General features: G+C 44.4%; 3 protein-coding genes across 4 annotated transcripts in view; 2 read left to right on the top strand and 1 right to left on the bottom strand.

Annotated features, from left to right (window-relative positions):
* LOC143767410 (uncharacterized) overlaps positions 1 to 17,946 on the bottom strand; it is a 599,249-nt gene that overhangs the window by 434,132 nt on the left and 147,171 nt on the right. The window lies entirely within an intron of this gene.
* Positions 1 to 17,946, top strand: part of LOC143767342 (uncharacterized) — a 258,579-nt gene that overhangs the window by 163,687 nt on the left and 76,946 nt on the right. The window lies entirely within an intron of this gene.
* On the top strand, positions 120 to 17,484 carry LOC143767387 (uncharacterized). 2 transcript variants are annotated; one of them, XM_077255692.1, is made up of 7 exons: positions 120 to 179; positions 9,909 to 10,055; positions 10,185 to 10,364; positions 10,447 to 10,570; positions 10,654 to 10,751; positions 10,948 to 11,038; positions 15,828 to 17,453. In XM_077255692.1, exons 2-7 carry the CDS (start codon positions 9,978 to 9,980, stop codon positions 16,763 to 16,765), a joined length of 1,509 nt encoding a protein of 502 aa, XP_077111807.1. In that variant the 5' UTR covers positions 120 to 179; positions 9,909 to 9,977; the 3' UTR covers positions 16,766 to 17,453. The 2 variants fall into 2 exon arrangements, with proteins under 2 accessions (XP_077111807.1, XP_077111808.1); XM_077255693.1 differs by having other exon boundaries at positions 170 to 283; positions 15,828 to 17,484.

Raw genomic sequence — 17,946 nt, 5'->3', positions numbered from 1 at the left:
CTCCTGACCCCACACATAAACTTCCCCTCATCCAGCACCATGACAACCAGCACAGCAGAGCCCTGCATACACTGAGGCCCCTGATCATGTGACCCTGACTCCTCCCCTCCTGTGACCTCATCCCAGGTCCTGTGCGCACAGAACAGCCATATATGTGGTGTGCGGCTCTGCAGGTGGAGGTAGGTGCTGGAGATTCCCCATTACTGGGCGGGGGCAGGGGGCAGTAACCCCTCCATTCCCGGAGATAGTGCCTGCGGCACCAGGAGTGGATGGTCATGTGACCGTAAGTATGTGAGTTGCACTTCTGTGTCTGGCCTCGCTCAGTACACTTGTATTGAATGGAGCTGTGCATATCTAGACAGCACATGACTAGATGTATGCAAATCACATATTTATAGAAATTCTCCCAGCACCGTATAATCCTCAAAGCATGCACTGCACATTCTGTGATGATTCACAAGTCTGCAGTCACAAAGAGTGACAACCCCTTTAAGGCCGGTTTCACATTTGCGGTTCTGTCCGCAGCGTTTCTTCCGCAGATATCCGCATGCGTTGTGTATTCTTATATTTAACATTAGGGACGCATGCGTCTGCGATCGGTTGCTTTTTGCCGCGTTTGATGACGCATGCGTCGTTTCGTCATCTGCGGTTTGGCGCGGAAATGCAACATGTAGTAATTATTAGAGGCGTCAATTTGCCGCCTAGAAATGCATGCGGTCGATTGCGTAAGGAATGCGCCAAAAAAACGCATTGCTGTCTATATGAATGCATGCGTTTATAAGTACATGCGTTTGCTTGCGTTCGTGAACGCATGCGTTGCACCAGAGAAAAACATGTCAGGACACTGATAAGCCACCCCCCACCATCAAGGTGATAAAGGGAGGGAGGGGACATTTGCAGGTCACTACTCAGCAGACAGCCAAGCAGAGCAGACAGACCACAGCACCTTGGAGAAAACAAGCCTCTGAACAATGTGAGTATATCCTAGCCAATGCCTTTATTTTCTATTTTCTGTCTCTACATGTCCTAATTTCTGCCATTTCTTTCTGCATGCATCAGAATGTCTTCTTCTTCTGATGAGGAGCAACATCCTGGGCCCTTCTGAAGTAGAACATGTCAGTGAAGTGAGTACTCGCCTCCTCAGATTGGTAAGTATTCACTGTCACATCTACACATATGACAATTTTTGTTTATCATTTTTTTAGAGCTCTTCTACTGCGGCAGAGACTGGGCAGGAGCAGCGGAGTCACGGTCGGGTGGCAAGGCGGCAGCGTGTAAGTATACAAGGCTGACTGTTTACTGTATCCTCACTGTAGTATTCTTGAATTTCTTTCCTTTCCTTTCTTTACATTCCTATTTCTTTACATTTTTCTTCTGGAATCCTTTTGTATGTTGACTTATTATTCATGCCATTTCTCAGCCTCTGTTTTCTTTCTTTTCCTTATGTTAATGTATCCAAGATTAATGTCTTTATTTAATTTTTAGGTTCCAGAACGGGATGAAGACCTCATAAAAAATGACCTCCTCATCTCCCTGGGCCAGGAGCGAGTCCCGTTGTGGGACACCCGGGTTCCACAGCACTCGGACAATGTGACGATCCGGCGCCTATGGAATGAGGTGGCCAAAGCGATGTGGGATGGCTGGGACAACGCCCCGACTCGGGTCCGAAATGCATTTAGTAAGTATTGCATAGCAGTGTGAAGCAGCAGAGACCCTGGCTGTGCTCACACAACTGTGTGTGATGAGATAAACTCTCAGGAGTTTCTCTCATCACACACAGTTGTGTGAGCACGGCCAAAAGTCCATTGTCTGACCATTATGGTTTTTTTTTTGTTTTCAACAGTGGCCAGAGTCAAAACACGTTGGCGTTCGATGAAGGACCGCTTCAACAAGGACATTGCGTCAAGAGAGCCGTGTTCCCAGTGGTTCAGGAGCAAGGATCAGAAAGTACAAATATAATCGCGTTCTGGCATTTTTACGACCGGTCCTTGCCCAGAGAACGTAAGTATTTCTTCCATGCATTAGGTTGTGTTGTATTGCAATAATCTGCATGTTTCTATTCCACAGGAGTTGGCGTCTGGTTAATTTGTGGTATTAAATTTTTTTTTATCGTTTTTTCACAGCACATGGAGCAGCACTGTTGGCCCAGGTTCTGGAGCGGTCCTTCATCAGACAGCCACGGACCCGTCTCAGCCATCCAGCAGCGCTGCAGCAAGTGGGCCTGCCACACAAGCTGGAGACCAGGAAGCTGGTACATCAGGTCTTCCCCTTTCGCAGTCCTCTGCCACTGCCCCTTTTTTTGGGGGGCTCCTCCCGGCAGCGGCAGAGGGCATCGGACAGGTCCCTCATGCCCGAGTTTTTGCACTTGAGCTCGGTTTTTCACGAAGGACTCAAGGCTTTGGGTGACCGAATGGATATTTTCCCTTAGCCACATGAATACACGTATCCAGGAAGTCACCAAAAGCCTTGACCAAGTAAAAGCTGACCTCCAGAGGCCAGCACATCATTTTTTTTAACCAAATTGAGCAGGGCATGTTGGAACACCTCACTCCTGATCTCCAGCTTATTGTCATGCAGGCCTGCAATGCTGCTTACATGCAGGCTATGCAGCAGAGTCGGTATTTTCAGCAGACAGTGGCGGCATATCCACCTGTGCCTTCACTGTCACGATTAACCTAAATGCCGACCTCTGCTGCATACCACTGCACGGCCACCTCTATTCCTAGCATTGCCGGACACCAGTACAGCACCACCACCATGCCGAGTGCTGTTGGACAGCCCACCGCCACCACCATGACAACCGCTGCTCCTGCTTGGACCTCCTCCACTGACACCACGATGCAGCAGGACCCAGGCATGGCCTTCCCTACCGCCACCACCACAATGCAGCAGGACCCAGGCATGGCCTTCCGTACCGCCACCACCACGATGCAGCAGGACCCAGGCATGGCCTTCCGTAACACCACCACCACGATGCAGCCGGACCCAGGCATGGCCTTCCGTACCGCCACCACCACGATGCAGCAGGACCCAGGCATGACCTCCTGTACCGCCACCACCACGATGCAGCAGGACCCAGGCATGACCTCCCGTACCGCCACCACCACGATTCAGCAGGACCCTGGCATAGCCTTCCGTACCGCCACCACCACGATGCAGCAGGACCCAGGCATGGCCTTCCGTACCGCCAACACCACGATGCAGCAGGACCCAGGCATGGCCTTCCGTACCGCCACCACCACAATGCAGCAGGACCCAGGCATGGCCTTCCGTACCGCCACCACCACGATGCAGCAGGACCCTGGCATGGCCTTCCGTACCGCCACCACCACGATGCAGCAGGACCCAGGCATGGCCTTCCGTACCGCCAACACCACGATGCAGCAGGACCCTGGCATGGCCTTCCGTACCGCCACCACCACCACGATGCAGCAGGACCCTGGCATGGCCTTCCGCTCTACAAGCGCTATGGACTCTGGCATGGCTGCACGCTCTAGGAGCACTTTGGACTCTGGCATGGCTGCACGCTCTATGAGCACTATGGACTCTGACACAGTGCAGCCGGACGCTGACAGGTCACCCACCATGACCATGCCATGACATATGAGCCCACCGAGGCTTACCAGAACCCGGCAATCCCAGAAACAAACAAAAAAAAACAAAACAGCTGACTCTTAGTATTCCTCCCGGTTCACCTCCCAGTGTGTCTGTAATGTCAGGTTTGTCTCACCCTTCCAGTGCGTCTCAAGCCTCTCGTGTCAAGCCCTATCCCCGAACTACCAGACTCCACAAGTTTCATTGCCCCTTCTCCTGCCACCTCTGCGTCGTCCACGGTTAGCCAGGCCTCACTGCTTCACACCCCCCGTTTACATCACTCTACCCCAAGCAGGCGCAGTAAATAAAAATTTTGTCTATAACAAAATAAATAATATTGTTTTTTGCCCCCAATTATGTGTGGTTTACTTGTGTATTTTGCCGCCATCAACACACACCGTCCGCCGAACACTTAATTTTTTGGCCACATCATAGCTCCAGTAGTTTTAGCAAATAAGACTGCAGCTTTGTGTGTCTTTAGTATAGAGATATGAGGTGGGCCAAAATATTTATACTTGTATTATCTCCATAATCTCTTCCTTCTTAGTCTGTGACTAGTGTTGCAGACTGAAGAGAAAATGGTGGAAATAAAATGCACAACTAAACTCAACAGGTCAGGTGTCCACAAACTCATTAGTTTTAGGACACCTGACCTGGTGAGTAGAGAACTGCCTTGTATAACCTCTATTTTCTCTTCTGTGTACGTAATCTATTTCACACAAAGTGAAGGGATGATGGCGGCATACACGGCATATCTATGCTCACCTGTACATGTGTCAGAAATAGTGAATTCATGAGGCTATGTGCATCATGAATTCATTATTTCTGACACTTGACTTGATGAATATAGATCTGTTTTGTATGACAGTCATTGTCTCTTCAGTCTGTGTCCAATGGATACTGCAGAACAGAATCCGGACGCAATGACATCAACAACCTTTAAAACTACATGGCTGTCATCACATTAACAGTATGTGGTCAGTATTTTATATCAGTAAGTCAAAACAATGGTTGGAAAAATTAGAGGAAAATGTTAAGAGGAAAATTATGATAATAACATATCTAGCACCTCAGCTATTATCACCCACTCCTGGTTTTAGATTAAAAATACAGATATGAAATACAGACCAAATACAGCTAGTATGAGGACAGCCTTGGTTTGTAGAGGACATAGGAGACACGGTCAAGACACCAAAAAATAAATTATATTAACGAGAAATATTAGTAACATTTTAGAAAATAGTTGGTACAGATAAAATCCCAACAGGACATTTACACAACATTGTCCTGCCATGACACACGCCCAATATTCGAATAAAAAAAGGCAGCAAATTGGTTCCGCATGTGGCCAACTTCAGCTGTTGACCGCAGCGGGTGATGTTGGTAATCGGGCAGTGGGTGTGCAACTGGTTCATCCAGTTCAATGTTGGGCTGCTCCTTAGCCATTATGTACTTGTGCAGAACCACACAGGCTTTGGCCACCTCGTCGACTGTCTCTATTTTTAGATTAATGGCTGATGCAAGAATGCGCCATTTTGAGACCAGAATCCCAAAGGTACACTCTACTGTTCTTCGTGCCCTGGTCAGTCTGTAGTTAAAAATCCTTTTAGTGTGGTTCAAGTCACGACTGGAATAGGGCTTCAGTAGGTTTTCACACATCTGAAAGGCCTCATCACCAACCATAACAAATGGCATTGGTGGACCTTGAGTGTTGGGGAGCGGTCGTGGCCGTGGAAAATTAACATTTTGGCTATACACACGGCGGCCCATATCAGAGTTCTTAAAATTCTGGGAATCGTTGCCACGGTCAAAAGCTCCAATGTCCACGGCGATGAAGCGACAGTCCGCATCGGCTATTGCCATGAGCACAACAGAAAAATATTTTTTGTAATTGAAGTACTCCGATCCTGTTCTGGCTGGTTTGATAATGCGTATGTGCTTTCCATCCACCGCTCCCAAACAGTTGCGGAAATCACACACACTCCAGAATTTTTCCGCAATTTCAATCCATATGTCCAAGGTGGGTAGGGGAATAAACTCATCCTGGAGTACATTCCACAAAGCCCGGCAGGTGTCCACAACAATTCCGGACAGGGTGGAAATTCCAAGCCGGTATTGGAAGTGGAGAGATGATAAACTCTCTCCGGTTGCCAGAAATCTGGAAGAAAAAACAAACAAAAACAATTACTATCAATTCTAGTTATGGTGTTGTTATGCTAAAGACATAAAGGAAAATACCAAACAAAAACATGTCAGAACGCCCAAAATTAGCACTGCCATTGGTTTTGATTTGTTACGTACCTCAATGTAACCAGCAGACGTTCCTCTGGTGGAATCGCTCTACGGAGCTGGGTGTCCTGTCTCCGCATGGCTCCTTGGACACGAGCAAGCAAATCCCGGAATGAGTCTTGCGACATCCTTGTATATTTCTGGAATTTGTTCGGGTTGTCATTAAGCTCGCCATACAGCGTGTGATAGGCTCCACGGCTTTCATGTAATTCAATAATGGGGTGTCTCCAAAAACGCCTACGACGTCTCTTTCTCCATCTTTCGCGATTTCTGTCTTGCTCCCAAGCAAACGCACAGGCAAGAAACAGCTTGATGCTTAAATCCAGGTTGAAATAAAAGCTCTCCATGCGAAGATCCATCATGACACAGGATACAGTAGCAAACTGTTAAGATTTAGGGTCTATATATAGAGATCCCATAATACATGCCCTCTGTAGTCCCATTGGTGGTGTCTGGTTATCTAGATTTTCCTCCTGTAAAATTTGTCACCATGCGCACCAAAAATGCAAATGCAGGAAAAAACGCATAGAAAAGCGTGCAAACGCTGCGTTTTTTTAACCTGCACTTGCGCATGCGGATTAAACGTTGCGGATTCTAACGCAAATGTGAAACTAGCCTTAAGGGGTCAAGTTTCTCCTTGAGCGTAAGGAGACTTTTAGGCCATGTAAAGCTCCCTGGAAATGAATGCCAACATTTCTGTAGCTATTTAAAGGGAACTTGTCACCCCCAAAATCGAGGGTGAGCTAAGCCCACCAGCATCAGGGGCTTATCTACAGCATTCTGGAATGCTGTAGATAAGCCCCCGATGTATCCTAAAAGATGAGAAAAAGAGGTTAGATTATACTCACCCAGGGGCGGTCCCGGTTCTGTTCTGGTTCGATGGGGTCACGGTCCGGTCCGGGGCCTCCCATCTTCTTACGATGACGTCTTCTTCTTGTCTTCACACTGCGGCTCCAGCACAGGCGTACTTTGCCCTGTTGAGGGGAGAGCAAAGTACTGCAGTGCCCAGGTGTCGGGCCTCTCTGACCTTTCCCGGCGCCTGCGCACTGCAGTACTTTGCTCTGCCCTCAACAGGGCAGACAAAGTACGCCTGCGCCGGAGACGCAGCGTGAAGACCAGAAGAGGACGTCATCTGATGAAGATGGGAGGAGCTGGACCGCGATGCCCACCGGATCGGACCGCCCGCCCCTGGGTGAGTATAATATAACCTCTTTTTCTCATCTTTTAGGATAAATTGGGGGCTTATCTACAGCATTCCATAATGCTGTAGATAAGCCCCTGATGCCAGTGGGCTTAGCTCACCCTCGATTTTGGGGGTGACAGGTTCCCTTTAATCCTTGGCTTGACCCTCCCAAAAAGAGCCACAGTCCTCCCATAAAACTCCAACTTTTGGATGAAGGTTACATAAACCCCCCCCCCCATTTTAACTCAAGTGTCACAGTAAATCCAGTACAGTTGCCAACTCTTATGTGTATACAGTTAGGTCCATATATATTTGGACAGAGACAACATTTTTCTAATTTTGGTTATAGACATTACCACAATGAATTTTAAACAAAACTATTCAGATGCAGTTGAAGCTCAGACTTTCAGCTTTCATTTGAGGGTATCCACATCAAAATAAATTGGATGAAGGGTTTAGGAGTTTCAGCTCCTTAACATGTGCCACCCTGTTTTTAAAGGGACCAAAAGTAATTGGACCATTGACTGCAAGGCTATTTCATGGACAGGTGTGGGCAATCCATTCGTTATGTCATTCTCAATTAAGCAGATAAAAGGCCTGGAGTTGATTTGAGGTGTGGTGCTTGCATTTGGAAGGTTTGCTGTGAAGTAAAAATGCGGTCAAAGGAGCTCTCCATGCAGGTGATACAAGCCATCCTCAAGCTGCGAAAACAGAAAAAACCCATCCGAGAAATTGCTACATTAGGAGTGGCAAAATCTACAGTTTGGTACGTCCTGAGAAAGAAGGAAAGCACTGGTGAACTCATCAATGCAAAAAGACCTGGGCGCCCACGGAAGACAACAGTGGTAGATGATCGCAGAATAATCTCCATGGTGAAGAGACACCCCTTCACAACAGCCAACCAAGTGAACAACACTCTCCAGGAGGTAGGCGTATCAATATCCAAATCTACCATAAAGAGAAGACTGCATGAAAGTAAATACGATAGTATTAAAAAAAAGAAAAAAAGAAAGTAAATAGATGAGTTCACCAGTGCTTTCCTTCTTTCTCAGGATGTACCAAACTGTAGATTTTGCCACTCGTAATATTGTAGCAATTTCTCAGATGGGTTTTTTCTGTTTTCGCAGCTTAAGGATGGCTTGTATCACCTGCATGGAGAGCTCCATTGACCGCATTTTTACTTCACAGCAAAACCTTCCAAATGCAAGCACCACACCTCAAATCAACTCCAGGCCTTTTATCTGCTTAATTGAGAATGACATAACGAAGGGATTGCCCACACCTGTCCATGAAATAGCCTTGCAGTCAATGGTCCAATTACTTTTGGTCCCTTTAAAAACAGGGTGGCACATGTTAAGGAGCTGAAACTCCTAAACCCTTCATCCAATTTTAATGTGGATACCCTCAAAAGAAAGCTGAAAGTCTGGACTTCAACTGCATCTGAATTGTTTTGTTTAAAATTCATTGTGGTAATGTATATAACCAAAATTAGAAAAATTACGTCTCTGTCCTAGTTTTTATGGACCTAACTGTATATACAGCATTTTGGCAGCATATACATCAGGAGACAGCAGTTCTTTATTAGTAGCTGCCATCAGATATGATGAGACTCCACACACACTTCAAAAGCATTATGGGAAATGTAGTTTGCATTAATAGAGTGCAATAAGGAATGTAGGTGGCAGACAAGATAGACAAAGCACATCAACTAAAGCAGGCATGCACAAAAACATTAACTCTCTTATTCAATAATAACCTATGCTATACTCTACACATAGAATGTCGGTGTGTTGCTTCTATTGATCGTGCACTCTATTCTAACTAAAGATGACCAAATCTCCCAAAATTCAGTACAAGCCTATTGTCATGATCCAGACCGGGTTTTGAGTCCTGGCTTCCCCTTTTTCTGGTCTGGTCATGCCAGGGGTTAACTTTCTTAGCCTCAGTCTGGTCTCAGGTTTGCTATTTATCCCCGCCATGCCCTGCAGACCATGTCAGTTATAGTTCTGCCTTTGGCGTGTGTAGTTGACTCTAGTATATCCTCATTTGTCCTGCTGCTTTAGCTGCCTGAACCGGTGTCTCTGTTTTCCCCTATCCCCTTCTTGACTCAGTGTTTCCCTTTTATGTGTTTGCTTCCTGGTTTTGACTTGGCTTGTATCCTGAACTTCTTCTGTCTTTGGCTTATCCTCTCCTGACTGTTACTGACCTTTTGGCTCGTCTCTGACTCTGTGTTTTGTCTATTCCTTTGGCACTGCACTAGTGACTAATATCTACCCGGCTTGTTTGACTTTCCTGCTGTCACCTAGTTGTAGCCTTGCTGCTGCACAGCAGGTCTGCTTTGTCTAGGTGCAGCCCTCCTTCCTCTCTATAGCCATCTAGTGTAGCATGCACCTACCTGCATTGCAGCAGCGTGACACCTATTTGTTCAAATTCAGCAGCCATATTCAATATGGTCCCGATAAATTTAGACTGCCTATGGGCAACCTTATTCACGAGGCAGGGACACATGTCGCGGTATGCGTCACTCCCCTTCCTCCACACATGATCATATGAGACCAATCAGGGTATTGTGGAGGTGTTGTTACAAGTGAGGAAAGGTGAGAATAAAGTTTTATTTTAACCATTTCCCAGCCCTTAAAGAACTTAGCAAAATGGCAGCAAGTAAGTAGAGTACTCAAAAATGTGGATGTTGGTGGATCTAAACTTTTCCGGAAATTGTTTGCAGATTCAATTAATTACCAGTCAGTTCACTCATCTCTAATGAAAACTCAGCTGTCTTGTCAAATTTGAGAGAGAGAATACAACTTCTTATTTTATATCGGCTCATCTTCTTCCCATTCAGGTTCCATTATCGGTTCCTCTCAGTGGAGATCTTCTACATCCAAGGGTTTTCCAGAGTGACCCTTGAAGGATGGATAAGTACAGGGACAGGATGGTGGAGAGGATATTACACCTCACCCTAGAGATCCTCTTCCGGCTTACTGGAGAGGTAAGAGATTCTGATGACGTCACATTACATCATTCTTATCTATGGGAATAACAAATGGACAGAACTGGAGAGGTAAGGACTCTGGAAATGTTTGTAATGAGATTTATTAATGTATCTCTCCATAACCAGAATTATACAGTAGTGAAGAAGACCTCTGGTGAGCGCTGTCAGAACCCTATGTCTGAGGAATGGAGAAGACCCCTGAGCCCAATCACGGGGCCTCCACCTCACCCCCTGATACATGAGGACCTCAGTGACCAGGAAATCCTAGAACTCGCTTATAAGATGATTGAGCTGCTGACTGGAGAGGTGACACTGCTGAGAATGTTGGGACATTATACAGTAACTCTATGAAGGGATTGGTGGATGATGGTATCATTGTATGTGTCAGGTTCCTATAAGATGTCAGGATGTCACTGTTTATTTCTCCACGGAAGAGTGGGAGTATTTAGAAGGGCACAAAGATCTGTACAAGGACATCATGATGGAGGTTCCCCAGCTCCTCACATCACCAGGTAATAGACAGGACTAAATACAGATGACCTATAATTATCTGTATGTAAAGAATGAATTCAGTCCCTGTATGTGTTTCCTCCAGTTCTATCCAGTAAAACGTCAACACCAGAGAAATGTCCCCATCCTCTTCTTCCACAGGACTATAAACAAGAAAATATCAATGTTCCTCAGGATCATCAGGTAGATGGAGAGAAGGTGTCATGAGATCTCCCCTATGTGTAGACGACTGTGATGGTCTTGTGCTCAGTCTTGTTTTATCCACCAGTATTATATGTTTTATATTTTTGTGTAATGAGAATGGTGGAGTTGGCAGGATTAGAGCTGATCATAGTGTGACGTCTCCACCTGTTTGTGACTTTTACAACATTTGTTTCAGGGTGAAGATCTGCCCCATATTAATACTACAGAAACATATGTGAGGGGTGATGAGCGGTGTAATAAGGAGATTCCTGCAGGTAACAGAACAGGTGAGTAGTATTCACTAAATGCAAAGAAGTTGAAGAATCTCCACAGTCACTGGCTGCTACTATTTAGTTTTAATTGCTTATAGCGCTGTGGTCTTTCAGAACTTATCACAATTGTTTTAACAGTTATTATGGGAGTTTGAATAATTGGTTGATAAAGACCCCTGGAGAATATTTGATAGGCTGCAAATATTACTTTCCTGAAGAATGGTAAAAAATGGCATACATTGGAAAAGCTAGGCGCTGGCAAACAATCATACCAAGGCTTGTCTTGCATTTGCCATAAAAGTAAATCTCGCCTGTAGGTTTGGATCCTCAAAGCCAGGGGCGTAACTACCATGGTCGCCGCTGCGACTGGGCCTGGCGGTTCAGGGGCCCCGCAGGTCAGAGGCACCCAACACCATGTTGCAGTGCAGGAGATTCCTCCCACACGGCAACAGTCAGAGGTGTATCTAGGGGCAGGGGGGCAGACGGGGAATGTGAGAGATAGGAAGCAGCTCCGGTCAGCACGGTGAGACAACTTCTCCTGCTCTGTAGCCCCGGGACAGAAGGCGAGAGTGGGGGAGGTGCGGGATAGGACAGAGCTGCTGTAAGCAGGAGAAGCTGAGGAGCTGCACGTTTATATCAGCCTCCCCTGTACCAGAGAGGAGAGTGTGAGATGATGAAGGGAGTTGTATGAGCTGGTATTGTGTGTGTGTGTGTGTGTGTGTGTGTGTGTGTGTATGAGCTGGTATCGTGTGTGTGAGATGTGTGTATGAGCTGGTATTGTGTGTGATGTGCATAGGAGCTGGTATCGTGTGTGTGAGGCAGGGGTGTAACTACCACGGTCGCAGCTGTTGCCACTGCAACCGGGCCTGACAGGTCAGGGGCCCAGCAGGTCAGAGGCACCCGACTCCCCCCCCCCCCCCCCCCCCCGTTGCCGCATTGAACTATACTGCTGTCTATGACGCCGGTACAGTTCAAAGCAATGATGGAGGAGAGAGCGTCAGCTGACGCTCCCTCTCCCATCATTCCCCTCTGACACTGCGGGTAGCGATGACGTCACTTCATCGCGCACCTACTGGGTACGGGGCCCAGGCAGTGCAGCATCTGCACAGGGGATGGCAGCTGCCATATTGGCAGAGCCTGTGGCGGCTGCTGGGACCAGGAACAAGCGGCTCCAGAGCTGGCAGGGAGTGCGTTGACTGAGCCGTCCAGTAGGGGGATGCCGCAGCGGCTCAGCCATGTGGAGGATTCGGTGATGAACATGGAGGTGTACTGGACCGGCGGCAGTGAAGTGTGTCTGCTGCCCGTGTGTCGCAGGGACATGCGTGGTATGCGGATACGTCCGCATGTGGTGTTTTGACGTGGCTGCCAACCACACAGGAATGCAACATGTTGCGTTCCCATGCGGTTGGCGGGCAGGTCAAAACGCATGTCCGTGCCTACCCACCCAATTCTAAAGATAGGTACACAGGAAGCATGCAGAAGTAGGTGGAGCTTAAGGGAGGAAGTACGCAGCCAATATGCAGACCAGCCAAACGCAAGTGTGAACTTAGCCTTAGATAACAATGTAATAGAGGTGACTCAGTGACAAGTAGGAGATTTAGCAGAGCCAAATTTGCAATAGAGACTTAGCATAGCAGTGTATACTATGTTCCAAATTATTATGCAAATTATATCTTTCTTGGATTTTCCTAAATGGTCAGTGCAAATGACAGTCAGTCTAATAAAAGTCATCACCCGTTAGATTATACATCGAATTTTATTGAAGAAACCTCCCAATGATAACAGTATAATCTCCAAAATGAATAAAAACTCAAAATGCACTGTTCCAAATTATTAGGCACAGAAGAATTTCTAAACATTTGATATGTTTTAAAGAACTGAAATACTCATTTGTGGAATTTTCAGTATTAGGAGGTCACATTCACTGAACAAAAAAGCTATTTAACTCCAAAACATCCTAACTAGCCAAGTTACATGTTAACATAGGAACCTTCACAATTCTTGCATCCATTGAACTTGTGAGTTTTTGGAGAGTTTCTGCTTGTATTTCTCTGCATGAAGTCAGAATAGCCTCCCAGAGCTGCTGTTTTTATGTGAACTGCCTTCCACCCTCATAGATATTTTGCTTGATGATACTCCAAAGGTTCTCTATAGGGTTGAGGACAGGGGAAGATGGTGGCAACACCATGAGTCTCTCCTTTTATGCCCATAGCAGGCAATGACTTAGAGGTATTCTTTGCAGCATGAAATGGTGCATTGTCATGCATGAAGATGATTTTGCTCCTGAAGGCATGTTTTTGCTTTTTATACCATGGAACAAAGTTGTCAGTCAGAAACTCTATATACTTTGCAGAGGTCATTTTCACACCTTCAGGAACCTTAAAGGGCCCTACCAGCTGTTTCCCCATGATTCCGGCCCAAAACATTACTCCTCCACCTTCTTGCTGATGTCGCAGCCTTGTTGGGACATGGTGGCCATCCACCAACCATCCACTACTCCATCCATCTGGACCATCCAGGGTTGCTCGACACTCATCAGTAAATAAGACTGTTTGAAAATTAGTCTTCATGTATGTCTGGGCCCACTGCAACCGTTTCTGCTTGTGAACACTGTTTAGAGGTGGTCGAATAGTAGGTTTATGAACCAAAGCAAGCCTTTTAAGGATCCTACACCTTGAGGTTCGAGGGACTCCAGAGGCACCAGCAGCTTCAAATATCTGTTTGCTGGTTTGTAATGACTTTTTAGCAGCTGGTCTCTTAATCTGATGAACTTGCCTGGCAGAAACCTTCCTCATTATGCCTTTATCAGCACAAACACGTCTGTGCTCAGATTCAGCCACAAATCTCTTAACAGTACTATGATCACGCTTAAGTTTTTGGGAAATATCTAATGTTTTCATCCCTTGACCAAGGCATTGCACTATTTGATGCTTTTCTTTCCCATGTTACTTGAAAACTGTGGTCTTTTTAATAATGTGGAACATCATTTTTAAGTAGTTTTCCTTTAATTAGAATCACCTGGAAAACTAATTATCACATGTGTTTAAGATTGATTTCAGTGATCCATTGAGCCCTGAGACACAATACCATCCATGAGTTTATTTGAAAAACAAAACAATTACATTTTTATGACACTTAAATCCAACTTGCATAATAATTTGGAACACAATGTAGGAATCAAAAGGAGCAGACTCTGCCTGTGCGACAGCCTCAAACCACACACAGCAAAATCTGGAGCGATGCCAGTGGAACAGGGGTAAGATGAGGGTCATCATACTGTGTGGTAAACTGTGGGTGCATCTTATTCTGTGGGGAACTGTGGGAACCATCATACTGTTTGAGGACCATCCTGCCATGTTGTAGGGCCCTCATACTCTGTGTCAGGGCTGTGAGACCATCATACTATGTGGGGATCTATGGGACCAGCATACTTTGTGTGGGAGGGTTGTGCGGACATCATTCTGTGTGGGGGATCAACATATCATTTGAGGGGCTGTGGAGCATCACACTGTGTGGAGAAGTGGTGAATATCATACTGTGTGGGGAGCGGGGGAGACCATCATGCTGTGTTGTGGGGTCATCATACTTTGTAATGGGGCTCTGAGGGGATATTATTGTGTGTGGTGGAAAGTGAAGTCCATCATATTGTTCTTAGATGTTGTTCGACAATCATGCTTTGTGTGGGGAGCTATGTGACCATCATACTGTGTGTGGGAGAGTTGTGGGGACATCATACTGTGTGGGGATAATCATTCCATTTGAGGTGCTGTGGAACATCATACTCTGTGGGGAGCTGTGGGGACCATCATGCTGTGTTGTAGGGCCATCATACTGTGTGGGGGGCTGTGGTCTCCATCACACTGTGCGGCGAAGTTGTGGGATCATCATGTTGTGTGTGGGAGAGTTGTGGGGACATCAGACTGTGTGGGGGATGCTGTTGGTCAATGGAGAAGGGCTAAATAACAGAAGCATATGATTTATAAGCTTTATAAATAGCAGTACATTATGTGGCTCTGATTTACTGCTACAGGTAAGAATACAAGTCACAGTAAGCTGTATGGTCACATATATTAGCAGTAGCAGTGAGTCAATATGCCTAATTTTTTTTCAATAATATATTAATATTGAGCAGAATTAATTTCAGCCTATTGGTTTGACCCTCTACAACAGTCACGGTTTCTCATGTGGCCCCTTTAGATTAGTTGCCCACCCCTCATCTAGATTAATCCCATGATAACAAAACTCATGATGACAAACCCCATCCCTTCAATTGTACTGACCCTCAAAATAGAATTAAACTATAGCACAGTGAATAGCATAGACTTTAAAACAATGAGAAACAAGAACAGAATTTCAAGAATTTTTTTTTTACTTCTCACCATTAAGAGTTAATAACTTTAACTAAAAAATTATATGTAATCCAAAATGGTGCCCCTGATTAAAAACGTATTCAACAAAGAAGCTCTCAGTTCCTTTGGACGAACATAACACCCGGAACAAATGAGAGCTGCTCCTTTTCTTCCTCTGAATGTCAATTATGTCTGAAGGAAGTGAAATTGAAGCGGCTGCTGATGGGCTGCTGAGCTCACATGGCATAACAATATTATGTGAGTCCTGGCACTGAATGTGAGTATAATCTCTTTTTAACATATACGGTGAACAATCCCTTTTAAACATGATAATAATGAAAATATTGCTAATTCTGCGCCTTTATATGGAGGAAGTTTTTTTTGTTTAGTGGGATAATGTCTTGTTTATAGCATATTCTGATCTCTTTATATCTTAACTGTCTAAATTTTGGCAGGGGACGGTTTCAGGAGCTCGGAAGACCATGGGATGTCCTCATATTTTAAAGCAGATGGTCATGATATCAAGCAAAGTGCATATGAAAAGCATGCCTATACCTTAGATATACCTTCAGATCTTCACAGCTACAACCCATCTGATCAACAGAGCTCTGAACATCAGAAAATTTACACAGGGCAGAAGTTTTTTTTATGTCCAAAATGTGGAAAATGTTTTACACGGAAATCAAATCTTGTTGAACATCAAAAATCTCACACAAAAGAAAAGCCACTCTTATGCTCCAAATGTGGACTGCGGTTTACACGGAAATCAAATCTTCTCCAGCATCAAAAATCTCATGCAGGGGAGAAGCCATTTTTATGTTCTGAATGTGGGAAACCTTTTAGATGTAAGAGAAAACTTGTTACACATCAAAGAACTCATACAGGGGAGAAGCCATATTCATGTTTAGAATGTGGGAAATGTTTTACAGACAAATCAAATCTTATTACCCATCATAAAATTCACACAGGGGTGAAGCCATTTTCATGTTCTGAATGTGGGAAATGTTTTAAACAAAAATCAGACATTGTTCGACATCAGGGAGTTCACACAGGGGTGAAGCCATTTTCATGTTCAATATGTGGAAAATGCTTTACACAGAGATGTCATCTTGCTCAACATCAAATAATTCACACTGGAGCGAAGCCATTTTCATGTTTACAATGTGGAACATGTTTTACAGTTAAATCAAATCTTGTTAAACATGAGAGAATTCACAAAGGGGCAAAACCATTTTTATGTTCAGAATGTGGGAAATGTTTTACTCAGAAAACACATCTCGTTAGACATCAGAGAGTTCACACAGGAGAGAAGCCATATTCATGCTCAGAATGTGGAAAATATTTTTCTGGGAAATCCAATCTTATTCACCATCAAAAAACACACACTGGGTAGACATTTTTATTCATTTGTGTTTTGTTAAATCTTGTCATACATTGGGAAATTCATACAGGAGAGAAACCATATTCATGTTCTGAAGGTGATAAATGTTTTACAGAGAAATTATATTGTTGGATACAGGAAAATTCACAATGTAAAAATCATTGTCATATTTAGAATGTGGAAAGTATTTTTATTCAGAAATTGAAAATAATTTTTTCAGAAATGTTTATATTATCATAACTGTTTTACTCAGTCATCCAGTCATGGTGACCTCCAAAATCTTGCACAGGTGTTTGTTATCTTAAACATATGCCTCACAAAGAATCATCAATTTTCTTTGAATTTTTGTCTGACAGGCAGTGCAATAAAACATGTACTTAAAGTGACATGTCATAAAAAGGAAAACAACTTAGAGCACTAAATAGTGATTATAAAATAATTAACAAAGGTTGGCATTCCAAAAAGGAAATGTAAAAATATACACATAATATCAAACTTGTTTATAAAATATTTTACATTATTATTTATGGCTGCAAAGCATGATATGTTTTTTTTTTGCCTCTGTGTTGCAGAGATATTAGCAAAGTATTTTGCACCTAATGCTTTAACAGCCAGGGTAAGTGATCAAATGTTATCAGACAGTTTTCACTGGGGGTGTGTACACTCCCTGACAGAAGTTATGTCGCTTATCCATGTTATGTAAATAAAAGCTTCTAACCTGATGTTAAATTTATCCATTAGTTGTATAAATTATTCTTTTAAATGCTGAAACCCTCCGAAATGTGGTTTAGGTTAAGAAAACAATATTTCTGCATTGATGCCAATTTAATCAGTTAATGGACACAGAATGGTCAGATTTTGGCAAGACAAAGGTTTTGTCGCCCACAGAAAGTAATGTGATATTCAAACAAATAAGTAACTTAAAATACAAATATATGTTGCATAACATTGGTGAATGAAGTTGTGGTGCTATTAGTCATATTTAATATTTTGTGTGACTTCCATTAGCTTGAAAGACTGCATCCATGCGGTTCAACAATGATTCATACAATTTATTAATGAAGTCATCAGGAATAGCAAACAATGCAGTCTTGCATGCCTCCCAGAGTTCATCTAGATTCTTTGCTTTCGTCTTCCAAGCTTCCTCTTTCATCCTACCCCAAACATGCTCAATGATATTCATATCTGGTGAC

The sequence above is a fragment of the Ranitomeya variabilis genome, chromosome 4 (genome assembly GCF_051348905.1).
Source record: "Ranitomeya variabilis isolate aRanVar5 chromosome 4, aRanVar5.hap1, whole genome shotgun sequence".
Lineage (NCBI taxonomy): Eukaryota > Metazoa > Chordata > Amphibia > Anura > Dendrobatidae > Ranitomeya > Ranitomeya variabilis.
The sequence above is the reverse complement of the archived record's forward strand: the minus strand, read 5'-3'. Positions and strand labels throughout refer to the sequence as shown.